At 42.2% G+C, this 14,943-nt stretch overlaps 1 protein-coding gene across 1 annotated transcript in view; it reads right to left on the bottom strand.

Annotated features, from left to right (window-relative positions):
- Positions 1-13,200: 13,200 nt before the first annotated feature.
- Positions 13,201-14,943, bottom strand: part of LOC147678511 (extracellular calcium-sensing receptor-like) — a 104,725-nt gene continuing 102,982 nt past the window's right edge. The window contains exon 6 of the mRNA XM_086945658.1: positions 13,201-14,114. Coding sequence (XP_086801784.1) covers positions 13,201-14,114 — 914 coding nt within the window. The remainder of the gene's footprint in view (positions 14,115-14,943) is intronic.

Here is a 14,943-nt window from a genome sequence, read left to right as displayed (position 1 = left end):
GAAAAAGCCAAATCTGGACCCACTGGTACACGCCAACTACAGGCCCATTTCTCTCCTCCCTGCGTTTGCCAAGACGGTGGAGAAGCATATCCACTCCTCTCTCTTCAACTTCCTTGAAAGCAATAACATCTTGCATGACACTCAGTCGGGCTTCCGTGCCAATATGAGCACGGAGACTGCGCTGCTAGAAGTAACAGAGGCTATTAAGGAAGTTCTTGATATGGGGGGTAAGGCAATGCTGGTGATGTTGGATCTGTCGGCGGCCTTTCCCCATGGCGGTCTCCTTTTAAGACTCAGGGAGATCGGGCTACGGGGAGCAGTGTTTAGCTGGTTTGAGTCCTTTCTAGCGGGCCGCCGCCAAACAGTGTGGGCACCTCCGTTCTCTGCCGTGGAGGTCGGAGTTCCTCAGGGCTCAATTCTGAGCCCTACTCTTTTTAACCTTTATATGGCCCCCTTGGCGGCACTGGCAGAGTCATATGGTGCCCAGATCGTTTCTTATGCGGACGACACCCATCTCCTTTTCACTTGCAAGACGGGCTCTGACTTTGATGGTGTGATTATCAGAAGCTGCCTTGTCGCTGTGTTTGATTGGTTCGAGCTTAATAGCCTCAAGTGCAACTCTGAGAAATCAGAGGTACTCTTTTTTGGTTGTCCATCTGACCCTAGGTGGCAGTCTTGGTGGCCTTCTGCCATGTTCCCTCCTTCAGCTGCCTCATCTAAGGCCAAGAATCTTGGTGTGCAGATGGACAACGGCCTCACCTTGAAGCCTCAGATTCTTGGTCTAGTAGGGAAATGCTTTGGCCTTCTTAAAATGCTCAGATAATTTCTCCCTATGCTTTCTCTTGACTACAGGAAAATTACTGTGCAGGCCTTAATAGGCTCTCGCTTGGATTATGCGAACGTGCTTTAGCTCGGCTTGCCGAAATATCTCCTCTCACATCTGCAGATCCGCAAATTCGCAAGCAGCGGATTTTTTTTTCTTGATGATACAATTTTGCGGCGTAAGGTTGCAATTGCGAACATGTAGGTGCGGCGGGCAGCAACAATCTTGCACTTGCGAAATTACAAAATTTGCAATTCTGCACAAGAAATCCACTAGCAAGCAGCATAGACCTTCTGAAAATGATGATTTTTATCAGAATAACTCCTCAGGTTGACATTTGCCTGCCCTTTTTTGGATTTGAGGCCTTTTGACTTTCTTTGGATCACTTTTGGATTAGAAATCAACTTTCACAAGTAAGTTTGTTTGGGGCATTACATTTGCTGTTCTGCAGAAAAACGAGTTTTGCTAAACTGAAAGCACTCAGCAGGTGCAAAAGTTCAAATCCATCATTAATAACCATTACCTGTAGTGCTTCCTGACTGGGGCCCCTCTAGAGTTCAGTTGCTAGTTGCAACAATTGTATGACCCTGCTCTGACCCTCACAGTGGATCATAGAATAGCTACAAGTAGGCCACAAAGGTCCTGGAAAAAAAAATTGCACTGCAACAGAAAGCAAATTACAGATAAGGAAGCAGGTGCCAGACTGGAATTTTAAAACAGTGACACATTAATAAATCAACCCCAAATTAATTCATGTCAGTTGAAGCAGGGCAGGTGTGCTTGCTTTTTCCCCCCATAATCTACAGTGATGATGATGAACCAGAGGGTGGCATTGATGTACCAGAGGGTGGCATGGGTGAAACAGAGGGTGGCAGTGTTGAAACAGAGGGTGCTGTGAACCTGTGATGATGAACTAGACGTAGAAACAACATAGTCGCGACCGTTGCGTGCCGCCAAGTAAGTTCGCAATTGCGAACTGGTACAAAATCCTCGCGAACTGGCAGAAAACCTTGCGAACACTATAAAAACAAAAAAATCCGCAAATTTGCGAGAATTCGCGGATTTCGCGGATTGCGAGTTTGCAAATACGCAAATTCACGAACGCCAGATTCGCAAAATTCGCCCATGCTTACTCCCTATACCTTACCACATTCCCACCTCACACCAACGGGAAACACGGCTGAACCATATAGTCATAGTAACCATTTACCTACTCCAACCGTATTCCCCACCCCCCTCTCACTAAAATCCATTGAAGTCCCAAGGACTAAACTCATTATGACGGACCTCAACCAGTCACTGACCCTGCCTCCTTCACGTCACCTTAACCCCAATTAACTAATCGAAAGCCCTCTGACTCAATTGATCCTTTATCTCCACTCGCACTTCCCCCTGGCCAGCAGCATTACGCCTACCCAGGAGTCACCTCCACACCACCTACTCTCCCTATACTCCAAGATCATAACACTGAGGCCACTCCTCCTACGTCTCTGACTACTAGTCAAACTTACCTGCCCAGCATAGATTCCAACCTCCATCTCTATCTCTCCTCTCAGTTCAAGCCAACACAATACCCACACACAATCTACCAGCAACCAGGATGGATGAGATCGTGCAAACATGACATCAAATGAAGGAAGACTTACATAGTCTTATACCTCTTACAATTAAGTTGACTACCAATGAAAGGATAAGTAGGAATTTCAGTTCAACTGAGCCTGGCCGTGATGTCCAGTCACATTGTCTGGGAGTTATCTGCGAAAACACAGATGTCTTTGGGATCATTTGTTCTCAGAAACCTTAAACAGGTCAGGACCAAGAGAGGATTAAAAAACAAGCCTTTACAATGCAATAGGTCTTGCATTGCTGACAGTTTGAGCTATTGGCATTGCTAATAAGAATGCAACACCAATAGCTCAAACTTTCAATAATGGGAGAGCTAATGTATTGCAGATGGACCGCAGAACTCCTGCCTTGGATGTTTAAAGCTAAAGTGCGAGGGCCGCGATTGCTTTGTAATTCAGTAGCTCTTGCATTAATGAAAGCTTGAGCTATTGCGCTGCATTATTATTAGCAACGCCAATAGCTCAAACTTTCAGCAATGCAAGACCTATTGCATTGCAAATGCTTGTTTTATATTGCCAGTTTTGCCTCATCATAAAGTAGCGCAGAGGGTTAACATGCCTGCTTCAAAAAGTAAGCATCATGCAGATCACAGAACTTGATTTTGTGTGGGTAGCTCAGTGGGTTATGGATTTTGTCACAGAGAACATTTTGCTACTTGCATTTTATAAGTTACAATTCTAATAGAGCACAGTGACCTATGAACTGCCATCAAAGCACTGCTTGAGTGCTGCATGGTGTAGGTTAGAAGGTTATGTTTTTTCCACTGTCTTTCATTATCCTAATCTTGATAAAAAAAGGGTTAGTTTTGTTATTAATACAATATTATGAATAAAGTCAACTTCAAATTCAGTGTGAGCAAAAACTCTTGAATTATAGGGTCTACTAAAATGGATGGCACGTGGCTTCTACACCTTGTAGTCCTGCAACATTTTCTGTAGGCTGATGTATACAGGTATGATTCTCTGTCTCTGAGTAATGTGCCTGTGTGATGTAAAGTGCTCTGGCTTCCTACACCAATGAGTAGGGCTATAAAACACACTACCTGCATATGTGACCGTGGTTATGGAGATATGAGGGGCTCAGTTAGAAGGTGGTAGTGATGGAATCCATGGAGACGGCCCAAACAATGTATCCCCCTGGCCGCCACCAGCGCTAATGCCAGCAGTGCATACGCCACCTTTCTTTATCAATGCAATATACTTTGGAATTTGTATTCAGCAATGTGCAATTTGGGCCTGTGTCCAGTAGATGGCGTGCACTCATGTCTCAATGTCAACATTTGTATCAATTACTAAAGGTAAAAGCATTGGTAAGATATGATTTTTTTAAAGGCCATCGCCAATCGTTGCTGTAGTGCATTGACATTTATATTACTCCATTGTCCTGTTCCACAGAGCCATCATAATGGCCAGGGCTTATTAGGGCAAGCAAGCAAAAAAATGCCAAAACGTGAACGTCCAAATCTGCTGCAAAAGACAATTAGGAAGGTCCGGAGGTATCATTTTTTGGGGAGTCTGGACCTCGTTTGAATTAGTCTCTCGACCGGATCTTTCTGTGCTGTTCTTGTATTTCTGCAGCACCAATGTCCTCGCGGATTATTCATCACTTGTGCGAAGCACCTCGCGCTGCAGGAATATGTTTTAGTGAGCAGGGACAATACACACATTTTACTAGATAGCGGCATTAGTTCCTTGGTGTTATTACATGTCCTCGGTGGTATACAGTGCAGATGTGGAGTGCTGGAAATATGTGTGACAAGAAATGGAATTAATTTTAAGCAGATGAACTGCAGTTGAGGACAGCAGCACAATACCAGACACAAGACCACAAAGTACATTAACACACCAAAATAACACAACAGCAACACAGCGCACAACCACCCACAATAACAACACACAAAGCGAAAAGATATCTGTAACATAACAAATGTGTAACACAACAATACATCAACATACAACAAAACATCACTAAAATGCAATAGACATAGAAAGCACAACGCAACAATTTCGACCACGCCTATCCAAAACATTATAACAAGATACTTATTACACCAACACAAAACATCTTAAGAGCACAACAATTCAATGGTGTTATGCTAGGTTGTTATGTCTTTTTGTGTTCTGATGTTCCGTTATTGTGTTGCTATTTTGCTGTGAATGCTTTTGTTGTGTTGGTTTGTGGTAAACTGTTGTGTTGTTGCATTGATGTGTCATTATGAAAATGTGCTCTTGTGTTATCGGTGTGAATTATGTTGGTATATTTAATGGATCATTGCTTTTTATTCTTTTTGTATTCTAGTATTGACTTGGTGTGTGTTTTGTACTGTGACATTCTGGGTATTTTGTTCTGAATGGCTGTGTTTCTGTTTTTCTGTTGCACTTTCATATTGTGTTGCTGTGTTGTTTTTGTGGTGCATTGTTTTAGTATTGTTATTTTTGTGCAATGTGGTGCTTTGTGTTTCGTCATTCCCAGTAGGGGCCTACAAGGCAGTATGTAGTTTGATGGTATTGTTGTGTTGCTAATTTATAGTGGAGCTAGCTGAAACCCTCATATTGACCTGTTCTTCCCGTTAAAGCTCCTTAACACTGATATCCATGCGCTAGAGTACTCCAGCACTACCATCATAGTTTTCAATCTGGATGAGCTGGGGGTTATAACTCAAGCTGAAAGCAAATGTCTCCAATATAAAGATTTTCGATTTTTGAAGAATTTGGGTGGCAAAAAAAGCAGATTGGGCATTTGGACTAAGGATAGTTGATCATTACCTTCTTTGAAAATTAAGCCCTCGGTTTTTGATATGGGGAAGTTCAATATACGGCTTCAGGGCGTCTGCAAGTCAGAACATAGAAAATGCAATATTTTGCCTTCAGCAACCTATAGTCACGAAGCAGCGTTACTAGCTTGTTGAACTTAGTCTAATGTTCTCCATATGGAAGAATCATTTCTTGACCCAATTCTACATCTCAGGTTCAGCTATGTTTAGAAATTGGTTCCATTATTCAAATAATAGCAAATTTGACAAACGGGTAAGTTTACATTTAGGGTTAAGGCTGCAAAGGTGGGTTTTTAAAAAGATTTGTTGAAACCTGTGATTTTACGTGATTATTCACATTTTAACTACTAGATAAAATTGACTAAGTATGGCCTTAAACGGCTGGAGTTAGATACCGTTAGGGATATTGTTTCTCTTAAAATGCAGTTACTACATAAATTCCTTGAGGGACCTAGCTGAATATCTACCAAATATCTACCTGTGTACACCCTAAGGATTCATTGTTAACTCAGCCTTAATTACTGCCTACTGTCACGAACAACCACACGGCAAATCCTCTACATATACGTTTTATTATTCTCTTTCTATTAAATAAACAGAGGGTGATCTGCATAAGTTAATTTATCAGGCATGTGCAGATAATATTGATTTGTCTAGGAAAACATCTAATCGATGTAGGTCCTGCTCTTCATGGGGAAACATGGGTTAGGTTTGTGAGATTAGGTCATTGAGACTGGTACTAGGATGGGATGTATGACGTTACAACGCATACCTTTACAACGCATACCTTTACAACACATTTTTTACAACGCAACATCCATTACAACACATTCCATTACAACGCATGCCATAACAACAAATTTTTAAAAACTACCGATACAACGCATTCCATTACAACGCATAGTACCTTTACAACACATACCATTACAACGCATACCATTACATTGCATGTATGGTAAGTATTGGATAGTGTAGGGATAAAAATTACTATTCTAACTCCAGGGGGGTGCAACAGTAGGGTAAGTGTTGGATAGTGTAGGGGTAACATTTACTATTCTAGCTCCAGGGGGTGCAACAGTAGGGTAAGTGTTGGACAGTGTAGGGGTACAAATTACTATTCTAACTCCAGGGGGTGCAACAGTAGGGTAAGTGTTGGATAGTGTAAGGGTACTATGCGTTTTGATGGTATGCGTTGTAATGGTATGCGCTGTAATGACTGTGTTGTAATGACATGCGTTGCAGTAGTATGCGTTGTAGTGTCATGCGTTGTAATGGTTGCATTGTAATGGCCTGCAATGTAATGGATCTTGCGTTGTAAAAGTTTTGTTGTAATGGTAGTGCGTTGTAAAAGTTGCGTTGTAAAGGTTGTTTCCCCTAGGATGCATAGGAACAGACACAGCAAGCCACCTTGCTGTGCTACCCTGCGTCAAAGTAAAAGGAGCGGCATATGGCGCATTCCAGTTCTTTCCCCCTGCGCCAGTGTCATTTCAGCAGCCTTGAAAATGCAGGCTCCCTTTCACCATGGTGCAAGAGTTCCTGCAGGGACATTTTTCCTGCACAAAAACAACCCTGAAAGGCAGTGTGCTCTAGAATGTGGCACACATAGAAAGTGGAAAGAATGGGGGGAAATTAAGTTATCTTTCCTCATTGCTTCTCCCCTGAGGAGGTGTAACATTTTGGCACATCCCCAGGATTATATGGCCTTCTAAATCTAGGGATACATAAAAATCCATTGGTGTTGCCTTAGAACACCCACTGCAACACCCATAGAACGCTTCCCTTACGGACAGTAAGGCAACACAGCGATACGCCCTGCCTGGCCTTACTTCATATCTATGAGGCCATTCAAAGCATGCAAAGTGGATGTGCGTGGATTAATTGGTTTGCACCACGTCACAGAAAGTGTTGCAAGGGCAGCACAAGGGGCTTGTAAATATTCCAGGAGTGTTCTTTTGCTTTGTATTCAAGCCTGCCATGAGATTAGGCAATTTTGCTACGTTTTGTACTACACGCCATATTTATGACCTTAGTGGCACAGGGCAGCAAAGCAAATCACATTTCTGTGCTGCCCTGTGTCAAAGGGAAGGGGCAGGAATGTGCAGTATTCAATATTGCACATTTCTTATCCTTTACCCTTCCTCTGGTGCAATTTCGGCAGTCTAGCGCCAACGCAAGCACCCTTCCATCTTGGCGCCTATGTTGTAGGCAGGATTGTGTTTGTGCAGGAAGGGGTATCTTCCTGCTCAAAACAGTCCTGAGATGCCTTTTTTTCTTTCTATGTGTGGAACAGAGATCAGCACACATAGAAAGAGGAAGTAAAAAGAAGAAATAAAGATATTTCATAACAAGATATTTCTCCTTGTTACACCTTTCTTGGGAAGGTGTTTCTTTTTGGCACATTCCATGGTCTTGGAAATCTGGGAATGCCTCAAAAGCCATGGGAGTTGCATGGGAAAACCCACGCAATGCCCATTGAACAAGTACCCAGGGCAGAGTAATGCAGCGCAGCGATTTGTGATGCGTTGCCTAACCCCACATTTTTGGAGCCACCCAAAGCAACTTTCCAGGGCTTACAAAATATGCCTTAAGATTTGCGCTGCTCTCGAACCTGTGGTGCAAGAGAGACACAAACCAAGTCATAGACATGGCCCTCAGTGTCCAAAGCATTAACAATTGTAAAGATTAAAACATAGTAATTGCTTTTGCAAATAAAATGTTTTATTAAGGTCTTTATTTTTTAAGATGTGTTCTACTTTTGACTTGCATTCTGAGTTGTAACATATATTATAATCTTATATTGCTATTGTAAGATTTGAAATATTTATGCAATGAACTGTTAGGACTACTGCAAATTCTTTTTGTGGTGGGTTGTTGAGTTGGTATAGCATTTTACTGTGATTAATATATTGTTGTGGTGTCTGCTGGTGAGGCTTTTGTGTTGTGTTGTCCCTATTGAAGTTTTGTGGTGTTTTACTTTGCTCTCTTGTATCATGATATTTTGCAGTGTGTTGTAGCTTATTTACACACTAAAACAAGTGCTACTATGTTTCCAGCCAAAAGCAGCATACTGTGGGGGAAACATGCTTTACCCAGCAGTCTTTACAACGACTAGCCTTTACAATGAAGTCACTACCCTACCTGGGATGTTACCATGTGTTACTTTACCAAACAAGTTGTTACAGCTACTTGATATAGGGGGTGTGTTGTTGGACTGATGTTGGATTTTTTAGTCCAACACCTTCGCTACGGTTGCAAAAACTGAAGTTGGAATAGTAATTATACTATTCCAAATTCCAGAGCCCCCTAAAGCAAGTCATTGTAATGACTTGGGTGCTAAAGTAACACATGGTAACGTTGCTGGTTGGATAGTGATTGTGGCATAAATGCATACAAGTTCCTTCATCCAACCTACTGTGGAGATACCTAAAGTTCAGATTGGCTACAAGTGGTGAAAAAGGCTACTTCCTGTGTGGCACTCAAACAAAATAATGTCATGGTGTCTCTCCTGTTCTGAACACATTGCACTGGTTGCTAGTAGGCTGAGAATGTTTTTTCATAATTTTGCACTTTGACTAACAATGTCTCTTAGTAATGGTTACAATTTACCTTCAGGAAATAACTAGTATGGCTCCAGCCTGATGCTGTCATGTAAAAGTCGTGCAAATAAAATAACTAACTAACTAACTACACCCTCCTGTGAAGAATTCTCTGCTTTCTTTAACCAAAAAACCGACAACATAAGAAGCGATCTCCTCAATGACTCAAGCCTCTACTCCAACCCCCAACACACAGCAGCGTCTGAACCAAAGAACAATGCTACATGGTCATCCTTTGGCACCTACTCCGAAGAAGAAATTGGCAGATTGATCAGCACCCTGAAACCATCCAATCACCTCACTGACCCTCTTCCTGCCAACGCTGTAAAAGACTTTACCCCTCTGCTCCTCCCACTCTGGACTAAGATTATCAATAGCTCTCTTCAAAAAGGATCAATCCCTAACGCCCTCAAAGTCTGACAAGTCACACTGCTACTAAAAAAACCAACAGCAGACCCCACTGATCTCAACAATTACCGTCCTATTACAAATATTCCCACTCTTGCTAAACTGTTGGAAAAATGCGCACAGCTACAACTGACTAAACACATAGATAAGTTTGATCTCCTCAACGCTCATCAATCAGGCTTCCGAGCAGGGCACAGTACCGAAACTGCCATGACTCACATAGTTGACGACGCCCTCCAAATCCTAGACCAAAACGATACCTGCCTCCTCATCCTTCTTGATATCTCCTCAGCTTTCGACACAGTTAAACATGAGAACCTACTCGATCTTTTAAACACAAGAATGGGCATATCTGGGACTGTTCTCAAGTGTTTCACCTCCTTTCTACACAACCGGTCTCAAAGATTCAAAAGCAACAACCTGATGTCCTCTCCGGTACCTGTATCGCTAGGCGTCCCTCAAGGATCCTCCCTCTCCCCAACACTGTTCAACCTAGTTATGGAACCTCTCACTACTTTGCTACAAGCATCCAATGTTAACTTTCACATGTATGCCGACGACACCCAACTTTATCTCAAAATACAATCTCCCAAGGACATCATGCTTCTGAACACCACGATTAGAAACACCCAATCCTGGCTTGCCGAGAATCACCTTAAACTCAATGCGCTGAAGACTGAGTTCCTCCTGATCTCACCTCCCGCAAAAATCTCTACCGCTCAAACATGGCTTAAGCACCTAACGGCTCTAAATGTACAACCTACCATCGTAGACTCAGCAAAATCTTTAGGCATGACACTCGACGCCAATCTCAACATGCAGCAGCACATAAGCAAGGCAACGAAAGAAGCGAACTTCCAAATCAGTACCTTGAGAAAACTTAAACCCTTCCTTTCAGCCAAAGACTTCCAAACTGCAGTACAATTTATAGTCATCACGCACATAGAATACGGCAGCACCGCCCTCTGCGGGCTCCCCCTAACTACAACGGCACCCCTAAGAGCGTCCCTTAACGCTGCAGCGAGACTCATCACTGGCTCAAAAAAGCACTCGCATATCTCCCCTGACTTTAAAGCCCTGAACTGGCTACCTTTTTAAGCCAGAATACATCTGAAAATAGCCTGCATGACACACAAGGCTGTACACATGAACTCACCCGCCTACCTCACTCAAAAGCTGACAATTTCTGGTGGTTCTAGAACTACTAGAAGCACAGTGGAGAAGTGTGGCTCACTGGTTAGAGGAGGCAGACATGGAAGCAGAGGTCAGCCCGGGACCAGGGTTCAATTCCCGGCTCGTCAGGTCTTGAGTCCTAAAATGTCCACGTACTCGACAATTCTCGCTCCGGTGCCTACTCGATTCATGGGTTCACACTCTGCGACTCTGGGCAATAGCTTGCTTAATCTCCACAACGGCCCCTCGTGGTGGGATGCCTGGCTTTCACCTTGTGGAAACCCTGCTGGGGTATCTCACAGGGGAATACCGGGACGGGTTCCCTAAGCAAGCACTTAGATACCGGGTCGGTGATTTGCGCTATATAAATACATGTACATTTACATTTACAAACAATCTTCTGCTGAAGCCTCGAAGATTTCGGAAAGAAAAAACCTATAAACGCTCCTTCTCAGGAATGGCACCCAGGATCTGGAACTCACTCCCTCCTCAAACCAGGCTCATCTTCTTCAACAAACTGTTTAAGAAAGAAGTAAAAGCGATCCTCATGGCTAAATACACATGATCTATTATTCTGCATCTCTCAAGAATCCGCTCTGTACTACCTGCCTGACCCCTTGGACTATTTGTATTACTTGTATTATCGACTTATTTGATTGTATACGTTCCCTCTTTGTACATTTTTATATTGTTGACACACCTGTCTGATTTTGCATACTGTACCTACACCACCTCAACTATCCCTACTCTTGTACGTTTGATGCACCTGTGTGACTATACACCCTGTACTCATCTCCTACCTCAACTATGCCTATCTTCATGCTAAGCATTTTAAGATCGCTTAAACAAGTATATGCTCCTTATTTTTGTACTTTTATATTATTGGCGCAACTGTTTGACTATGCACCTTGTACCTATGATAGAAGACACTGCCTCACCTTTGACCTACCATTCGTATTTGACCTACCTATGTAACTATTCACCTTGTACCTAACTACCTCAACTATTACAGTCTATTATTCTATGACCCCCTTGTCATTGTAAAGCGCTCTGATATCTGCAAAGATCTTGTTCGCGCTATATAAAACTTTCAAAATAAATAAATAAATAAATAAACTAAATAAATGACCCCCTCTACAGTCTTTCAACTATTTCATATTCAAACCTATGGTAATAATCACTCTATAAATTATTAGTTGCCATGCTCACTTTTTTGTACACAGCCCCCTAGCTCTAGAATTCAAAACGCCTATTAGCCTTCAATACCGAATTTGGATAAGAATGTTTACGAAAATAGATTTCTGTCTATCCTTAGTTTCTGATCCTACAGTCTAAGGAATCACTACTATTGTAAGAAGTTTATATTACTTCAAATGTTTGTACATTATTAAATTGTGCACTGTTGTCTGAAATTCAAGCTATTTATCACTGAGGCATATATTTTCTTTACATAATCTGCTTTGCCTTTATCTAAAGTGCCATATTTTTAACAACATTTTTTTTACAAGTAAAGCCTTAAGTCTCCAAGGGGGAATATGTCTGATGATGTCTGTACGTTTTGTCTCTGAAATCAAACTTGCAGATAATAAAGGTGGATTCATGGTCGTATGTGATTTCAAAGAAAGACAATTTGATGGAATACATTACTGAGAAACATTTTTACCTAAACTGTTTATTGGAATTTTTCAGAATGAATGTCATTTTCCTTTCTGCAGCAACCAATTCATCAAATTACTTTGTGGTCGAAAAGTTACTTTTGAATGCTAGGTGTAAATTAAAAGGTTGCAGGTCTAACTTTCAGAAACAGGTTTGTGGGAGATATTTATTTCATTTCTTTAGTACACGGGACATTATATCATTTTAATATATTTTACATTGTCAAACAATTTCTTTGGATGCTTCTAAGTCACTGGCCTATCACCATTCATAAACACCATCCATCTCTGACCCCTCACAATGATTAAACACTATCAACCCCTGCCCCCTAAAACCACTCTCACAACTAAGCTACACTTATCCCTGAAGCCTAAAATCCCTTTCTACCCCACAAAACCAGCATTCCTGTCTATAACATCACTCACTACCCTTAACTCCACCCATTCCAGAACACTAAAAACCTGCTCCAACCCATAAACCCCACCCATCACAAACCCCTTAAAACATCTCAGTACACCCAAACTGCAGCCATCCATAAACCAAAAAACCCTCATTGCCCTTAAACACCAGCCATCCATGACCCATAACATCTCCTCCTCACCCAAAACTACCCATGCTTTAACCCAAAAAAAACCTTTCTACATCTAAACTCCACCCATCCATGAATCTTTGAAACCCCCTCACCACCCTATAGTCCACCCCATCCTAAACCCTAAAATCTCATACTATTAATTGAACTATAAAAACTCCAGCCATCCGTGAACACTAAACCCCTCAACTCCCTTACACTGAAACCTACAAACACATCACCCACTCTAAACACCACTCATTTCTGACTCCTAAAAAACAATCGTCACCTCAAACATTACCAATACTTGAACCCCAAAACACCAAAGTTGTCTAAAACTCCACTCAAGTTTAATGCAATTGTGGATTTTACCTTAAACATATTTTTCCCTTAATATGTTTCATTTAATTTTCATGTTTTTTGTATTTCCTTAAAAATTGTCTCTCCATAAATTTGTTTTTCCATGATTTGGTTTTCTCCAATGTGGTTTCTCCGTTTGCATTTTCCACAAATTGACACATCAGGATTCTTTCCCCATTTCACAGAACAACATTCCAGGAGCCTCGAAATCTTTCAATTAGTTGGCATGTCCTTTTTGCCTTCCCATTAGATGGTTCTTTGAATTCAGTTCTGGTTTCATTAAAATAAGATAACACTTTGGTAAAAATATACAGCATACCAAAGCCAAACTGGAAGCCAGGATGGCAAAAACCTCCATCGCTACCATGTACTTGCCCTTAGTGCTGAGATAAGCCGGGATGAATGAGAGCCACACACTGAGGAAGGCGAGCATGCTGAAGGTGATGAATTTAGCCTCATTGAAACTGTCAGGCAGTTTTCGAGCTAGGAAAGCCACAATGAAACTGGTGGCAGCCAGGAATCCAAGATATGTCAACATTAACCAAAACGAAATGGGGGAACCCTCATTACATTCCGCTATAATTTTTCCAGGTTGGGCAAAAATGTTATATTCTGAGAAAGGTGGAGATATAATCAACCAAACAGTACAAAGAATGGACTGATTGAGAGTACAGACGCTAGTTATGATATAGGAAAATTTGTGTCCTACCCACCTCCTTAAGTTACTGTTCGGCTTGGTGGCATTGAAGGCAATGACCACCATGATGGTTTTGGCCAAAATGCAAGAGACACAAAGAGAAAATGTGATACCAAAGGCTGCTTGTCGCAGAAGGCACTTCTCTGGGGTAGGATAACCAATGAAAATCAAAGAGCAAAGAAAGCACAAGGTGAGAGTCAGCAGCAGAAGGTAGCTGAGGGAGCGGTTGTTGGCTTTGACAATTGGAGTGTTTTTGTGAAGTATGAAGAGCCCCAGAATACCAAGTGGGAGCAAGGACATTGAAAGGAAAACTCCTGTGAGGATGGCGCCAAGAGGGTCTTTGTAGGAGAGATATTCTTCAACCTTATGAACGCACTTTTCTTGACTCTGATCAGGCCACTGATCCCATGGACATTTCAAGCAAGTCACTGAGTCTGGTGGAGAAGAAATGGATGCATGTCCACATTTCATTATTCAGGCTACTTAACCATGATAATACAAAATGTTGTTAAAATACAGTATGTGTACAACACACTGATAGCAGCTCTTTGAAATCAGGGGCCAGATTTATCAATATTTGACACAGCACGATACAGCAAGACAACTTTGCAAATGGAGTGGGCAGAAATGTGTCATATTGGCCTATGGTGCATTTCTGCTCTCTCACTGCACTGACATATTATGTGCGGCCTATCACCAATGAAAAAGCAACAATTGATAGATGGAATGCATTCACCCCCAGTCACAAAGATCTGAGTTTAATCCATCATTCTTTTGTTCACCACGCCACCCCAGTTTGGACCCAGCCATATGGAAATAAGTCTTGACCCTGAACTTAAGGAAACAGTCCAACCCGAACTGCCAAGCCAAGCCCTCCCTGGACTGAAAACAAGCATCCTGGGACTGGTTTTGGGGCATCACCCCTCATCAGCCTGGCTAGTTTGAACTCAGTGGTGAAGTGAGCACGGGCCCACTTCTCGGCATTCCGTTCCCACTTAGGGCGACAAATGCAAAAGGAACAATTGATGGATGGAATGCTGAACAATGTAACGTCACACCCAGTCATAAAGATGTGGGCTTAATCAATTGTTCTTTTGTTCACCATGCCACCCCAGTTTGGACCCAGCCATATTCAAATCAGTCTTGACCCTGTTCCTTGTGGAACAGTCCAGCCCAAACTGCCATGCCAGGTGCTCCCTGGACCAAAAACAAGCATCCTGGGACCGGTTTTGGGGCATCCCCCCTCATCAGTCAGGCTAGCTT

Source organism: Lissotriton vulgaris, chromosome 12, assembly GCF_964263255.1.
Source record: "Lissotriton vulgaris chromosome 12, aLisVul1.2, whole genome shotgun sequence".
NCBI lineage: Eukaryota > Metazoa > Chordata > Amphibia > Caudata > Salamandridae > Lissotriton > Lissotriton vulgaris.
This window is presented reverse-complemented; position numbering and strand designations above follow the sequence as displayed.